Source organism: Portunus trituberculatus, chromosome 18 (assembly GCF_017591435.1).
Source record: "Portunus trituberculatus isolate SZX2019 chromosome 18, ASM1759143v1, whole genome shotgun sequence".
In the NCBI taxonomy this organism is placed as follows: Eukaryota; Metazoa; Arthropoda; class Malacostraca; order Decapoda; family Portunidae; genus Portunus; species Portunus trituberculatus.
The window spans coordinates 24,435,796-24,452,817 of NC_059272.1; the positions used below are offsets into that span (position 1 = coordinate 24,435,796).

Sequence of the window (17,022 nt, forward strand, 5' to 3'; positions counted from 1 at the left end):
CGACTGTTAGACAGCTTACCAACTGCCATCGGCGAACCTAGTTCACCACCGATGGTAGGTACCTGAGCACCCACCACCACGCTGCCTCGAGGACAACGCCGATCCTTAATGCAAGGACCCGACAAGGACTTCAGTCCTCGCCCACGGTTTCTACACTGGAGGTTGTGGTGCCCCTTTCCACGTCCTCCTCGTAAAACCCGGAGCAGCCTGGGTGCCCCTCTGAGAACAATCTCTCGCAAGATGCCCCACTTGGTCACAAATGAAACACTTGCCGGAGAAACTCCCCCTGGCATCCGCCAGACGCTTCCGCGTGCAGGCCCTCACCAAGTGAGGTCCTCCACACCGATGGCACTCACGGCCACCACGCCTCTTTGCCGCCCTGTCAACAGGAGCCGAGGCACCACCGCTGGTTCCAAGCCCAGGGCCCAAAACCGCCCGATACGCAGACATACGGTCCCGTACCAACGTCACCAACCTGTCAAAGGGAGCAGAGTACACGTCAGGTAGCAAAATCGCCCACCTACGCGTCTGAGGCTGCAGCCCCTCCAAGAATTTGGTGCGAAAGAACATATCACTCTCTTTCGCCCCAATTCTCGCCCCTAATCGCAAGATGTCATCCACATAGACATCCACTGACTCGCCGACCTGCAACTGACGAGCAGTGAACTGTCTATATGCCTCCTGCCGGGACATGCCATACTGAGATAGCAATGCCCCCTTCACGACATCCCAATTGGACGCCTCCGCTACTCGCAGGGAGCGGTACACTCGAGCAGCAGGACCCTCGAGCAGGAAGTCCACCACTTCCTCCGGCCTAACGGGTTCGATCGCACACTTACGCTCGAACTCGTCTAGCCACTGCGACAAATCAACCGATCCGTCACCACTAAACTTGGACAGACTCCTTCCAAGTCGGTCTATGATTGGACCTTTAGCCTGCATCAACAGACTAGCAAGCTGCGCCACATCAATAGACCCGACAGCCTGAGCCGCCCCGACCTGCCCCATCACATCCGGTGAAACACTGGGCTTCTCTTCCCACACGACCCCTCATCCTTACCTGCCCAGTCCGGACACTTACCCTCCTTATCAGCCATTCCTACGGCAACGAAGGCAGTTAGCAAAGCCTAGATAGCTTGTGGGACTAGGGCATGCCACTGCGATGCACAAGCCCAGTAGTCCTGCGGGAGACCCACGTGGTTCCCCGCCGGTGACCTCCGTACCTCCCCTACAGTCACCCCTACACCACCAATTCGGCAAATGTTAACTTGCCCGCCACACTTACACCTACTGCAAGTGCTACGACACCAAATCGTGCCAGGAATCCGAGAGGTTGAGTATCAAAACGTTATGAACTCGCGAGCGCCACACCCTCCCTGTGTGCCTGCGTTCGCCCGACTGACGCCACCACTGGCCAGACCGAGGCCCAGCCGCGCAACGCCCAGCGCAGCGAGGAGGCTCCTCGCTGCCAACGGCACACCGCCACCACAAGTTTGTTTAATGTCTTTTCCGAGCCTGTTGCTTTTGTTATTTTTGTTTGAGATCCGTCACTCTCCCCAGGGAGGGTGTGGTGACGCGGGCCTTTGCACACTGGTGACCCGCAGGTGACTTGTGTGATATCAGTCCTGGATGCGATGTTCCTCTGTCCAGCGGAGTCTTGCAGACACAAAAATGTTGCGTGTGAGATATACCGATGAAGAGAATAGAACACCACATCCATGATAAAATAACTTTTTGATTATTGTACCATGACCACATCCACGAACTGCTCTGCTGCAACTGCTGCTCTCTGTTCATAGCAAAGACAATTGGTATATACATGGCGGGACTAAGCACCTACCATCTTTCCACATGTAACAGTGCCAACTGGCTCTTCCTCGCTCTTCTAAACATGAGCTATACACTAATCATATAGAACAACAATACCCAGCCAGAAGTTTATTCATTGGTAAAACATTTCCAAATACAAATAATCAAAGAAACTTGCATGGGATAACTAAATAACTGGTTACAAGGGAAAATAATGCCCCCACCTCCGCTTCCACACTCCAATTCTCTACTTACACTACAGGCTTCTATATACGGGGAGGGGGGTTAACTTAAAGCCCCTTACGTAACAGTATTATAGTTATTATTATTATCAATATTACTATTATATTATTATTTGTTATTCTTTTTATTTATGTCATCTCTCCTACTTCTATTAAAGGCGAATTCACACGTGCCAATTTGCGGTTGAAATTTTACGCACGTGGAGTTTCCGACTCAAAATCAGTGCCTAGCGACTAGAGATGGGCGAACCTAGTACTTTCTGCAAACCGAGTATTTCGGTATTGATTACCCTGTGAAACCGAGTAAACCGAGTACGAAATGATTACTTTTCACTAACCTAACTTAACGTAAGGGAGAGAATCGTGCAAGAAAACTAGTCTCTTGGTGTAGTTAGACTGAGGTTTTTAACTTCTTCTGTACAAGGTAGGCCATATATCATGAGACCATGTTTCACTTGACTTTCAATGTTATTATAATATGAGAATGTGAATTATGTGCATGCACTTATAGTTGACATTAGCAGATAATTTCTTTCTTGATATAACTAAAATAGAGAAAAGTAATAGTATAATGGATATAGAATGCCAGAAGCTTATCATAGCGGGGCTCAGCGTCACGGGTCTCCACCCTCCCTGCCTCTACCTCCTTACTCCTCCTCCTCTCTTTTTCCTATAACTCCTTACCTCCATCCACTTCCCTCTCATTCCTTTCTCTCCTTCCCTCTCTCTCTCTCTCTCTCTCTCTCTCTCTCTCTCTCTCTCTCTCTCTCTCTCTCTCTCTCTCTCTCTCTCCCTCCTTCCCTCCATCTCCCTTTCCTAAAGGTCATGTCACATTACTTGACCCTGTTTTATTCCACTTCGACCAATAGAGTTGCCTCCTTTTCGCTCCTTCACTTTCCTTCCAATCTCCCCATTGATGAGAGAGAGAGAGAGAGAGAGAGAGAGAGAGAGAGAGAGAGAGAGAGAGAGAGAGATCAAGTCCGTCACCCCCACCCTCCATCTCTCTCTCTCTCTCTCTGTGTGTGTGTTTTTTTTTTTTTGTATTGTGGGTAACGTCTCTACCCGTCTTTATTTATTAGGCATCACAAGGTGTGAAGGCAGCTGCCCCCGCCTTGCCGCAGCCTGCTGTGACGTAGTACAACCTGTGTGTGTGTGTCAGGGAGACGGCTGGCTGATATGATGCTAACGCTGCCAACGGAAACTGCGAAACTGGCTAACTGCTAGTGGTGGGCAAGTTCCGGTACCAGTACTGGTACCAGCCTTAACGGTACTGTACCGATAAAATTTTCCGTACCGGTAAATAGCCGAAACGGTACTGAACAAATTGTATACAGCGTGGAGGTGGCTCAAGGCGAGCGGTGATGGGTAAGAGTGAGTCATTCTCACTCTCGGTACCGCTCCACACTGGTACCGACTGGCTGCCCTGGCGCGTCGGCGCGGTCTCGGTAGCTCGGCGAGACGCGTCTGTACTGGTACTGGGGTGAAGTGGGTAGTGAGGCGACCACTGTAGCTTGGTTCACCTGGGGAGCGTTGCCCAGGTAACCAACACACATACACACACACACACACACAGACTTACTATCTGGAAGCTTTACCAAATCTCTCCACTCATTACTCCGACTTTCTCATCTGTCTGTTGTGAAGAGCTAAGAAGAATGTTGAATTAGGATTATGAGAGAGAGAGAGAGAGAGAGAGAGAGAGAGAGAGAGAGAGAGAGAGAGAGAGAGAGAGAGAGAGAGCTATTCCATTCACGGCAGCGATACAAGTGGAAATATGTAATAGGTGAAAACAATTTGATGTGTAGGCATTGTTTTCAGTAAGATATCAAGCACACACAGTGACTAGCATACATTTATTCATTGGGGTTAACTAGTATCAAAGCTATTTAGGGTGTGCGTTGCTGTAACCCCTTCAGTACCGTTTTCCTATGCATTCTGTTATTTGGTGATTTTATACAACTTCAGAAACTTATGTGGGGGATTAAAATAGTGAAGACTCCAGCCATTAATCTTCTGACCTCCATAGACCCTTCCTAATGTCAATAAAATCGCCTAATCAAACCCAAAAATCAAGGTAAAAGAATTGCGAGGAACCTTGATTTGTTCTCGCCAGCCACTCCACGAACGACGATGGAAAGTGGAAACATGTTGGGTGAAAACAAGGCGCTGTGTTGTTACTGTTGTCGTCCATAAACTCTCAATCTATCTCTGTGGGCACTGTTGTCATTAAGATCTCCAGCACTGAATTACCGCCATGCACTCAGTTATGGGCGTCTGAGTGAGTCGAGTCTAATCCCTTAAGTGGCATTTTTACGATAGTTTGTGTGTGATTAGATGATTTTGCTTACAATAAGAAGGGTCTACGGTGTCAGAGATTAATGGCCAGTTTTCACTATTTTAATCCCCACATAAGTTTGTGAAGCTGTATAAAATCCTTGAGTAATAGCCAGAATGAAAACACGTCATGTTACTGCAGGGGTTAACACGGCGGGGCGAGGCGAGGCTATAGAGGCACCTTGCTTTGCTCCGGGCTATGTGTTTCCTACATATAATAGCTTCCCCTTGCTCAATAAGCGCTAAGAATAGGACACATTTCGCTATACGCTATTACTTGCAGTTTGTGTTGACAGACTAGGATAATAAAGAGGGACGCCAGAGACGAAACGTATACAGAACGGTGAAATAACGACACACACACACACACACACACACACACACACAGTCAGTCTATCCGAAGATCTGTCTATGTGCTCTGAGCTTGTTCCGTAATGGGAAGGCTGGCTGGGTGACTACCGGGCGACCATAGTGAATCACACACACACACACACACACACACACACACACACACACACACACACACACACACACACACACACACACGCTAAGTACCATGAAAGAAAAGGACACACACACACACACACACACACACACACACACACACACACACACACACACCATCTCCAACATCCAGCTGGGAGCTGGGTGTCAGTGGTTCCAGCTGGTGGACTATAACGAAAGATAAAGGCAACACACACACACACACACACACACACACACACACACACACACACACACACACACACACACACACACACACACAGTCTCAGTCCTATCCGAAGATCTGTCTATGAGCTCTGAGCTTGTTCCGTAATGGGAAGGCTGGCTGGGTGACTACCGGGCGACCATAGTGAATCACACACACACACACACACACACTAAGTACCATGAAAGAAAATGACACACACACACACACACACACACACACACACACAGCCACCTTTTCCTCCAACACCCTCCAGCTGGGTGCTGGGTGTCAGTGGTTCCAGCTGGTGGGCTCCCATAACGAAACATAAGGCACACACACACACACACACACACACACACACACACACACACACAGTCTGAGTCCTATCCGAAGATCTGTCTATGTGTTCTGAGCTTGTTCCGTAATGGGAAGGCTGGCTGGGTGACTACCGGGCGACCATAGTGAATCACACACACACACACACACACACACACACACACACACACACACACACACACACACACACACACACACACACTAAGTACCATGAAAGAAAAGGACACACACACACACACACACACACACACACACACACACACACCCACTTCCAACACCCTCCAGCTGGGAGCTGGGTGTCAGTGGTTCCAGCTGGTGGGCTCCCCCATAACGAAAGATAAGGCAACACACACACACACACACACACACACACACACACACACACACACACACACACACACACACACACACACACAGTCTCAGTCCTATCCGAAGATCGCTCTATGAGCTCTGAGCTTGCTCCGTAATGGGAAGGCTGGCTGGGTGACTACCGGGCGACCATAGTGAATTACACACACACACACACACACACACACACACACACACACGCTAAGTACCATGAAAGAAAATGACACACACACACACACACACACACACACACACACACACACAGCCACCTTTCCCTCCAACACCCTCCAGCTGGGAGCTGGGTGTCAGTGGTTCCAGCTGGTGGGCTCCCTTATAACGAAACATAAGGCAACACACACACACACACACACACACACACACACACACACACACACACACACACACACACACACACACACACACACACACACCAACCCACCCCACACCCTCGGGCCTGGAGCCAGGTATCGGCCTGGGTCCAGCCGGGGTGGGGGTCGGCCCTCCCTTGATGACGTCACATATATTCGTTACGCAAATCATTTTGAAAATGAGGATTCCCAAAAAGGCAGCTGGACACGAATGTTATAAAATTCTGACTCGTTATCAATCGAAACTAACTTCTAAAATACAAAAACATTGCCGAGAAAAGGAATAATAAAAATAGCTCAAAAATATACTAAATAAAGTATTAGAACTTCGACTTGCTTAAACACAATTTCAAAGCCCACCAATTTCATTCAACTGAATCGATAACGTTTTTCAAAAATTATGACTATCATTTCGATATATCAAAACCTGGCAACTCGCCCTATTAGAAAAATAATATTTAAAAAATGACGTTGTTTACAATATTAACAGGACTACATATCATTCTTAAAGTCCACATCTTTAACTTCTCAGGAGCCTTGCACACTTTTCTCATGATAAACCATCTTTTGAAAACACAAACACTTCGCTACAACCTCAAATAAAAAATCACAGATAGCGGAGGTAAAAATTTTTGCGTATTTTGGCCCTCCCATTCAAGTCATAAACACCCTCTACATCACCGTACTTCACTCAACTCAAGCATGGTAGACACGTAAAACACTGCGAACTATCATTAGAAACCCTTAAAAGGCACTTGTGACTCGAAATAAATGAACTGAGACAAATATAAATAATAGTGGAAGTCGAGCATCTGGGACCGGCATTTTGGGCGGGAGCTGGTGATGACGTCACAGCCTGGGGCTCGTGACGTCATGGGTAGGCCCGCTTCTCGCTGAGCCTCCATAGCACACAAATCAGGTAATTGCGGATATATCTCAACAATTGACATGAAAGATTAGGCCTATGGGTCCACTTTGTGACCTGTCTGGCCTGTAATGAGTGAGAGATGAGGCAGATAATGGCTGAGAGAGAGGCGGCGGGTCAGGGATCGGTTTGTTTACGTTTTCAAGATTTGAATTATTTGGTTTTATAAGTATGTGCAGGTGTTAGTTCACTGATATGTTGTCCTGGAGGTTACCAACGTTAGGTTATGACATGGCACCACCGTGAAATGATGAGTTACACCAATATATTACTTACGTTAGCCAAAGACTGCTCGGCGGCGGCTGTCCGTTTCACTAGCAGGCACCCACACTCCACTGTCCACTTTGTGTCCTCAACCATATTTAAATAGTTAATCTCTGATTACTTAGAGGCTACACACACAATATTCTCTTCGCTACTATAGATATCACTACTATCGGTATCTTCATCTCCACCATTCACTGTCCCTCACGGCCAGCGCCTTGTCCTGCCAAGTGCAGAGCGGCTCACGGACTGGTGGGCAAATTCCGGTACCAGTACCGGTAATACTGGTACCAGCCTTAATGGTACTGTACCGGTAAATAGCCGAAACGGTACTGAGCATGTATACAGCGTGGAGGTGGCTCAAAGCGAGCGGTGATGGGTAAGAGTGAGTCATTCTCACTCTCGGTACCGCTCCACACTGGTACCGACTGGCTGCCCTGGCGCGTCGGCGCGGTCTCGGTAGCTCGGCGAGACGCGTCTTTACTGGTACGACTGAATGTGCCGGCATCATTTCCGGTACCGCTTGACGCTTGTACCGTCTAGCGTCTGTGCCGGGACTCTGCTGCTTCGTACCGCTAAGAATGAATAATGTGTCGGCACCACACGGTGGATCAGTGGCCGGAACGGGTGGCGGTCTGGCGGACTGGCGTCTGGCGGTGCAGTAACACTGCAGTTGGCCGGCATTTTACCATTGCATTTCTACTTCTACTACTACTACTATTACTGCTGCTGCTGCTGCTGCTGCTACTACTACTACTACTACTACTACTACTACTATTACTACTATTACTACTACTGCTATTACTACTACTACTACTACTACTGCTACTACTACTACTACTACTATTGCTATTACTACTACTACTACTGCTATTACTACTACTACTACTACTACTACTACTACTACTACTACTACTACACATAGGATTAAGTGTACGAATACTACAGACAAGCCCAAATTATCTCATCCCGCTTAGGAATCGAACGCGGGGCCTCTCAGTTGTGTGAGGAAGGTGTCAAGTCAACTGTCAGCATCCCTATAGATTTGGTCATTCGTCCTTGACGGCTGAGGCCGTTAGGGGTAGTTAGTGCCGTTATTTTTCATCAACCGTGGCATAGTGCTGCATCATTTTATGTCTGTCTGTATCTGATATATATAATGCATTACCAAATTTTCATCATATTGATTATCTTCTTGTGTATGTAGTATGTATGTATGTATGTATGCATGCATGTATTCATGATTATAAAAACAAAATAATTGTGGTCAATGGTCAATACTCATTGATAACTGACTCAGTAATACCACTCTTTCTTCAGTTTCCGGGCGCGTGGCTCGGACCAAAACTGCCATCCCTACTAGCGACTGGAGAAAGCATTCGCAAAACATCTTGGTCTTGTTAGTCGAGGGGAGGTGTCCTGCTGATGGTGTTGCTGCATCAATTTAACAGTAGTAAAATACAATATATCAGTTGACATTGTTTCAGAAGTACTTTAGGAATTTCTTGTTATCCATGAAATGCTAAACGCATTCATGTGTTGATAGACCAGAGTTACTGATCTTATTTTTTACCCTTTGATATGTTATGCCATCATTTGACTTTCAGATTTTGCAAGTATTACAGTAACTTTAATAGTTGTTTTGCTGAGTTTGTTGGGTATTACTGCAAAGTTTCACCACAATCAGCTACGTATTTTTTACCCACCTCAAGAGATAGAGCTTCTGATTACGAGTAATTTGAACCCCATATATACTAGGTGCAACCTTTTTGAATGGCGACAGATTTTTTAAAATTTAAGCGTGTTTTGGTGATGAGCCGTGACAATAGCCAGGGCCCATTGAATTATAGGGTCCCTCCACGCGCAGGACTGGGTAGCCGTGGGCGGGACCAAAGCTCTGTGACGTCACGGAGAGCTCTGCTGGGAGAGAGAGAGAGAGAGAGAGAGCGCGCGCACCTCCCAGCAGAACTCCCGTGGGTGATGATGTCTCGCGTGACATACCATTGTCTGAGCATGCGCTTAATTGTTTACGCTGATTGGTTCAGTTCTTTGAAACTGAAGCGGCGGCCAATGAAAAAAAAAAAAAAAAAAGCATAATTATTTCTACCAATCACGACGGCCCCTGAGGTTAGGTTTAGTTAGGTTTGGTTAGGTTAGGTTAGATTAGGTTTAGTTGGGTTAGGTTAGGTTAGATTAGGTTTAGTTAGGTTAGGTTAGATTAGGTTGGGTTAGGTTAGGTTAGGTTAGGTTAGGTTAGGTTAGATTAGGTTTAGTTGGGTTAAGTTAGGTTAGGTTAGGTTAGGCTAGGTTCTTTTCAGGACGAAACTAATTTTTTCTGGTAGATTTTGGCTTGTTTTTAATTAATTTACCAGTCGCTTTTTTATGCAAATCATAATATATTTCGGGGCTGTAAAAAAAAAAAAAAAAATTGGTTGATTTGCACCAAAAACAAGTGGTATTTTAATTAAAAGCGAGCCGTAATCTACCAGAAAATAGTTTCGTCCAGAAAGGGCAAGGTGGTGAAACTCTGTAGGTTTACCACTTTTTTTTTCTGGGATATAAAATTGATCAAGCTATCTATTTAAGAATAATTCAACACTTGTAGTTTAAAAAGCTCTTCAGTAACTTGGTCATATACTTCCTAATCTGTCTAAATAGAGTTGAACACATAATGTTAGAATTATAAAACAACAAACAGAGGAACACGCAAAAAAGGGTAAAAGCTAATTAATTACTGTTATTGTTGTTATTATTTTTGTTATTATTATCATTATTATTATTATTATTATTATTATTATTATATTATTATTATTATCATTATAATAATAATAATTATTATTATTACAATTATTATTATTATTATTATTATCACCATTATTATTGTTACCATCATCATCCACTTGACATAATTTGCCATCAATCACCTTGGTAGTAAGCTTTGATTGTAGAATGTTAACTAATGGATATCCCCTTTTCAATATTCCTGAAAAGAGTGAAACATCAGATTCAATAGGTAGATATAAGAACATGTTTAGGTATTTCATGATTTTATTCTCTGTGGTTGGTGAGTGACAACTTGCCAATTTTGATTTTATTCATGTCATAGAGATCGTTACTTTCACAATATACATAACTTTCAAGACCAAGTTGGATTAGTGTGAAGAATAAGATCTGGGGAGGTTTCATCAGGTTTTGTTAGAGAAATGGGATTGACAGCACTCCATCACTAAGACAAGGAATGCCACTAGTTGTCCAATCATGTATATGAAAAACACTCCTTGCATATGGTTAGTACTAAGGGGAATCACTCCTTGAATCCCACTGAGTTGTAACGAAGTGGTGGTGTTGTATTGGCTTCCAACTTTATTGCTGACCTTTGTCTTTACCTAGAAATAGCATTCTGATTAATGTTTTTTTTCTATCTTATTATATTCCAGGAAAATTAGAATACATATACTATGTAATATGTATCCAAATGCAGTGGCAGTGCTATATTAAATGGCTTTCATGGAACAAGTGAAGGTTGTCCACAGGAGAGGTGCATAGTTTGTTTGCTTTATCTACATACCTTTCGAGACAACCTTAAGGATTCCAGAAACCAATGGCGTACAAGACCACTTGCCAGCATCCAGCTAATGACATGGTCAAATTTTTTCTTCAGTGGTGAATTTCGTTGGAGGGCCATGGCAATGCTGTATGGTGCAAAGCATTCCTGAAATATGTAATTCGTTATTTTAATGTCTGTGTTCTCCAGGTTGCATATCACAAACTGTTATTTCTCATATGTAATAATCATGTGTTAACTTTAACCCAAAATACTTTTAATCATTCCATTTTGGAATTTATGCAGTTTAGATCTGCCATATGTTGTTCATTATAAGAAAAAAATATATTCCTTTCCTCTTTTATGCTGCTTACACAAGCCTTTCTCTTCCTCAATTGTTTTTTTCATATCCTTAATCAAATGGCTTACCACTTCATGATTCATGCTGGTATTAAGATATGTCTCATCCTTCTTCCTTGTTATACATTTATCTTGATTTAATTTCCCATTTCCTTTATATACAAAATTTCAGACATTGAAATTCCATCTTGTTTATTACATTCATTTTATGCATACCATTCCTTTGAATATTATGAGGGTATTCATGTAATTAATCATATAATGCTTTGAAATTTTTTCAGAGATTTTCTCTCCTCTGAATGATAATTGATAAAGGTTAGGTGGGGGAAAAGACTAACCTTCATTATTCTCATGCTACTTTCTCCTTTGGTGCTAGTAAACTGTGTGGCAATGACAAACTCAAGGAACTGCCTGTTGTGGAGATAAGCTGCATGCCCCTCCTTCACCTGGTTCCATACAAGGTCCAGTTCTTGATATGGTACAAACCTCTTAGCTAAACCCTAAGGATGTAATTGTGAGACTATGATGATAATGTACAAAAAAATTATTTAATCTATCTTAAATACAATTGGGCAAAAAAAAAGTTAAACATTCTGAAATACTATACAAACATGATAGGCTATAGTCTGTATCAACTATAAGTATCTGCAGATCTTTAACAGTCATGTAAAATAACTTACAAGCATTAATGAATAAAATATCTTGGTTCATTGAGATTATTTACATAAAAAACAAAAAGGTACAAAAATTCAAGAATCTCTTGATTTAATTGCAGCCAAAACATAGTTTACCTGTAAATATGGATCAACTGCTGAGGCCAAGGCTCCCTTAAAGAAGCTTCCAAGACCTGAAACTTCCATGTGGGCAGCATGAAGTGACCTGATGGTGTTGATGCCCTGTGGCCGATGTGTAACAGTGAGGAAAGCTGTTAAGTTTGAACAGTAGGCTGTGGTGAGAATTATAACATATATCCATAAAAAGGATATAAAAACTCGTGTATTGTGCCCAAGAGGCATGAGCTGTTGAGGCTCACGGAAGTGCATCCCAGAAGCATAGAAGCAAGCAAAGGACAGTGACTGCAGAATGGGCACCTCACCTCCACTGTGAATCAAAGAGTATTAGAGAAATACTTGTGTAAAACTGACAGTAGCTGAAGTCATAACAAATGAGTTTGTAAATATACATCAGAGAAAATATAAAATCTGATGAACATGAGTAAAAGGATATCAATAATATTTTTTAACTATCACTTATGAAATGAACACATACCATAAAACAAAGCTAAAAAAAAAAAAACTTGGACTGCTGACACTAAGAAATAAGAAAGTTTATAATTTCATCATGCAAACTAATGAATAAAGAGTACAAGATAGAAGACACCTGGTATTATAAGGATGATGAAAAAGCTAAATATTTAAGGAGGATTGAAAGGCTGAGGAAAGCTATTTGAATAAAGTATAAAGTAACAGGCATTTAAAATGGGCTAAAAGAGGGAGACAGCAAGGTCATATAAGAGTAGCTCAGGCCCTGAATATCATAAATTTACAAGTAGGTATATAACTAAGTAAATGGACAAAAATAAAACATAGCTACCATCGATCACCAGCCACAGCAAATACATATAGAAAGACTCCAGTAACTAGAACACCAACTAGTATTGCACCCCAGGTGGTGAACTGGAAGGGCAGGACAAGTGACATCCAACGAGGGACAGCAGGATCACTCCGCACCAAGAAGCAGCTCACCTGGCAGAGTTTGAACAATTATTTGCAGAGAGAGAGAGAGAGAGAGAGAGAGATCACTGTTAATTTCTCTTTAACATCCATTTCTCCTTGAACAAGCACAGTTTCCCAGGCTCACCTCAGCATCATAAGGAGCACTGTAGTCTACTGCTCCAAGTCTTGTCAGGGTGAGGAAAAGATTGGCTACTCCAATGTCTGCTTCACCTCTTGCCAATCGTCCCACCATCCCTGTCCACTCCCCATCATCCCCTTCTACTCCCCACAGCTCTCCTTGTTGGAATATATGAAAAAAAGAATAATCATATAAGGAAATCATGCAAAATGAAAAAAAATACATGAACAAAGGATAAGGGATAAAAGGAAAAGATGGCATAATACAAGTGGTATGGAAAAATAAAAGTACAAGCAGAGAAAGAAAAAAATTAACATGTGGCTATTACAGACATCGTCTTTCCTATTGCCATCTGAAATGTTATAAATTATGGATCAAGAAAATTCACACATGTTTGTTTCAAATGACTCATGAAAATGTATTTTACCTTTAGGAGGCTCCTCAAAAATTATTGTAAAATTCAAGGTTCTGGCAAGTGCATTGACGACCTCTATGTCTATACCAAAAGGGAACTCCACTTTTCCACTGGAGTCTCGATAGTATAGAACGCTTGGCTCGAACTCAAATGTCACCACCTGATAAGAAATATTCATTATAATGGTTTGGGCCGGAATTCACAAAAGCTAACTCATGAAGTTCCTAAGAAAGAGGATGCAGAGGATTCACTACAAATTTCGTAAGTCTCTAAGAAATTTATATCTCTGGTAAGGGCAATTTACTAAACACAATATCGTAAGTCTCTAAGAAATATGTCTCTAAAAGGGAAATTCATTAAATACTTAAGGATATCCTATATCGCTAGTACATCGCAAAAAAAAAAAAATAATAAATAAATAAATTAATAAAAAAAAAAATCTACGGACGTTTTCAGCACAGTAAATTCTTTCTACATCAGTTATGCGAGCACACACACACACACACACACACACCTTCAGAGGAATACCGAACAAGTCTTTCAAATGATCTGCGAACTGCGCAACATGGGAATCGACCAGATTAGAGGACGAAAGAGAGTTACGTAATGTGTTGCTCCAAGTAGCTACTCTGTGAAGATTTCCAGGCCCACTGCGATACAGAATGGAAGTGTACACGGCCCACTGCCCGACCTTCCGTCCTTGCTGAGAGAGAGAGAGAGAGAGAGAGAGAGAGGGATGGTACATAAAAAATAACATTTATTAAGATATGATTACGTTCAACAAATATCTTGTTAGTTTTCAAATTTCCCATACAAATTTTATGAACTGAATATTTTCTTATCCCGAGGCATATGGCATTCTCTTACGTCATGTTTTAATAAAACTTTTTATCCTTACCGTTTACTCCAGTGACGTTCCCAGACACAGGGAGAGAAAATTCTGGAATTATAAATGGCGTTTCCTCTGGCATCCTTACCTTTACAATCCCGATGAAGTGTTCCGTCTTCACGCCCTTCCTCGATGATGCCAGTTCCTGAAGTTCCTCTCGGGAAACTCCAACCACAACGAATCTAACAAAAGAGAATCCACTGCTGCCTCACCTAGTTGTCCTTTCCAACAAAGACACTCGATAGAAAATTTACTGTAGTTGTTTCACTCGTGAGTAGAATGTACTTTATCCAAGAGAAAAAAAAAGTAATGGGTAGTTTACATAAAGTACAACAATCCTCACAAAGGTCATAATTAAAAACAGGCTGTGAAAGAAATACATGAATCCTCATGGAGAAAGAAATTATGTGCGCAGGAAGAACGCAGCTTCACTCACTTGCCTTTGAAATCCCACAGGCCGTCAGGCTGACTCATAAAAGCGTGGAGGGTCGTGTGGTTCGTCAGGAGCAAGATGTATCCTCGACACAATTTGCCGCGCCATGCCACACTTTCCAAACTCCTAGCATCACTCATCTCCACCACCTGCGCGCACACACACACACACACACACACACACACATCAATGCCTGCTAACCGTTTCAAACAAGTAGTGATGTATTGCTCAAGTTACATTTTTTTTTGCATAGATACCATCTTTATTTGATTTATATTGACTTCACATGCATCTTTCTTTTACATCAAGTTTGGCCTCTAATGCAACAAAGAAAGCGCACATATACTCAGAAACTTATACAAGACGCTAAAATATACGTTTAGTTCAGATCGATCCATACCTGTTTGGGGTTAGGGAGAAGGAGGAGGCGGCGAAGAAGGTGAGAGTGGCGGTAAGGGAGGTCGTGGGCTAACAGTAAGGTACACTGAGGCATTTCATTCTTCACCAGTCCTTTTAACTGGTGACCCAGGAACTCCTCTTCATCTTGGGTGAGATGCCACAGTCCATCCACATCACTGTCCCCCAGCAACCTCATCTTCACCATCGATACATCTCCTTCCTGTATTTTCATGATGTCTTTATCTACTCCCCAAAGAGATGACTCCTTTAACATCATGCTGGGATACTCGAATGCTTCTTCATTTAATTCTATCTTGTCAGGATCAAGCGACGGTGTCATTAGTTTAGCAGCAATAGTGCTCGGGAGAATTACTATCATCATTTTGAGGTTAATGGTTGCAGAAACGGAGAGCGAGGGGCAAGAGGCAGTCAGCAGCACCGCCATCCACAGACCAAACCAGAGATGGCGTTCGCGGAAGAGAGTAACTGCAGTCATGACAACGCAACTCCTTGTTCACATGGTATGGGGCCTGAAACGACACGGCAGCGCTTATCATCAAGAGAGAGAGAGAGAGAGAGAGAGAGAGAGAGAGAGAGAGAGAGAGAGACACTAGAATATAAGAAGAGAGGGAGGATGCAAGAGACTTTCAGGTCTACACGTGGCAGTCTTTCTATGAACAAAGCTACCTAATTCCATCAATATCATCCCCATCCATGAATTTATCTAATCTTGTGAATGAATCGATATTTACTGGAATTAAGTTTTCCCGGAGCCTGGTGGTACGCGGGACTGTGCGGGACCTCCGAATGGTATTAGCTCAAGAAAAGTTTGGGAACCACTGCTTTATTCTATCACAAAAGAAAGAGAAAACCCCATTTATTATTTCACTACAGTAGATTTACTAACAGGCAAAAAGGCATTTAGCGATGTACCAGTTAGACCTATCACCACCCATTGCCCTAATTACTATTACTATCCTCTTCCATTAATATCTCCATTATCACTCCTATCATCTCAACCTATATATCACTAGCTAGCAGCATCCCTATCACCTCTTATCAGTCACACGCCCATTAACTACCACCATTGCCCTCGTCACTCTCAGCATTACCTCATCACCTCGTCATTCTATAACCCTATAATAGCCCCGTCACCCGCCATTCCCAGGATCAACCATGGCGCTTCAATAGCTATCATCACCATTCACTTTCCACCACCACCCATCCTTCCCTTTCCCGATGCAAGTCGCCCTTTCCCTGACCAGAAAGAGAAGGAGAAGAAGAAATAAATGACCAGAAGGAGAAGAAGGAAGATGAGGAACAGGAGAATGGTGATGATGATGATGATGATCATAATAATAATAATAATAATAATAATAATAATAATAATAATAATAATAATAATAATAATAATAATAATAATAATAATAATAATAATAATAATAATAATAATAATAACAATAATAATAATAATACTACTACTACTACTACTACTACTACTACTGCTGCTGCTGCTGCTGCTGCTGCTGCTGCTGCTGCTGCTGCTGCTGCTGCTGCTGCTGCTGCTGCTGCTACTACTACTACTACTACTACTACTACTACTACTACTACTACTACTACTACTACTACTACTACTACTACTACTACTACTACTACTACTACTACTACTACTACTACTACTACTACTAATAATAATAATAATGATTATAATAATAACAATAAAAATAATAATAATAATAATAAGAAGAAGAAGAGAGGTTCTTGAAAAATCAATCAAACAAAGTCTAATTATTAAAGAGAGAGAGAGAGAG

At 42.6% G+C, this 17,022-nt stretch overlaps 2 protein-coding genes across 2 annotated transcripts in view; both read right to left on the reverse strand.

Moving 5' to 3' along the window:
- Positions 1 to 7,664, reverse strand: part of LOC123505692 — a 36,995-nt gene extending 29,331 nt beyond the window's left edge. The window contains exon 1 of the mRNA XM_045257338.1: positions 7,330 to 7,664. Coding sequence (XP_045113273.1) covers positions 7,330 to 7,413 — 84 coding nt within the window. The 5' untranslated portion in view covers positions 7,414 to 7,664. The remainder of the gene's footprint in view (positions 1 to 7,329) is intronic.
- Positions 7,665 to 10,355: 2,691 nt separating this feature from the next.
- LOC123505821 (glutamate receptor ionotropic, delta-2-like) overlaps positions 10,356 to 17,022 on the reverse strand; it is a 110,925-nt gene continuing 104,258 nt past the window's right edge. Inside the window, exons 4-14 of the mRNA XM_045257544.1 lie at positions 15,213 to 15,741; positions 14,816 to 14,961; positions 14,468 to 14,561; positions 14,005 to 14,193; positions 13,503 to 13,650; positions 13,082 to 13,233; positions 12,815 to 12,966; positions 12,013 to 12,322; positions 11,560 to 11,721; positions 10,886 to 11,029; positions 10,356 to 10,703 (exon numbers count right to left, since the gene is read on the reverse strand). Coding sequence (XP_045113479.1) covers positions 10,503 to 10,703; positions 10,886 to 11,029; positions 11,560 to 11,721; positions 12,013 to 12,322; positions 12,815 to 12,966; positions 13,082 to 13,233; positions 13,503 to 13,650; positions 14,005 to 14,193; positions 14,468 to 14,561; positions 14,816 to 14,961; positions 15,213 to 15,707 — 2,193 coding nt within the window. The 5' untranslated portion in view covers positions 15,708 to 15,741 and the 3' untranslated portion in view covers positions 10,356 to 10,502. The remainder of the gene's footprint in view (positions 10,704 to 10,885; positions 11,030 to 11,559; positions 11,722 to 12,012; positions 12,323 to 12,814; positions 12,967 to 13,081; positions 13,234 to 13,502; positions 13,651 to 14,004; positions 14,194 to 14,467; positions 14,562 to 14,815; positions 14,962 to 15,212; positions 15,742 to 17,022) is intronic.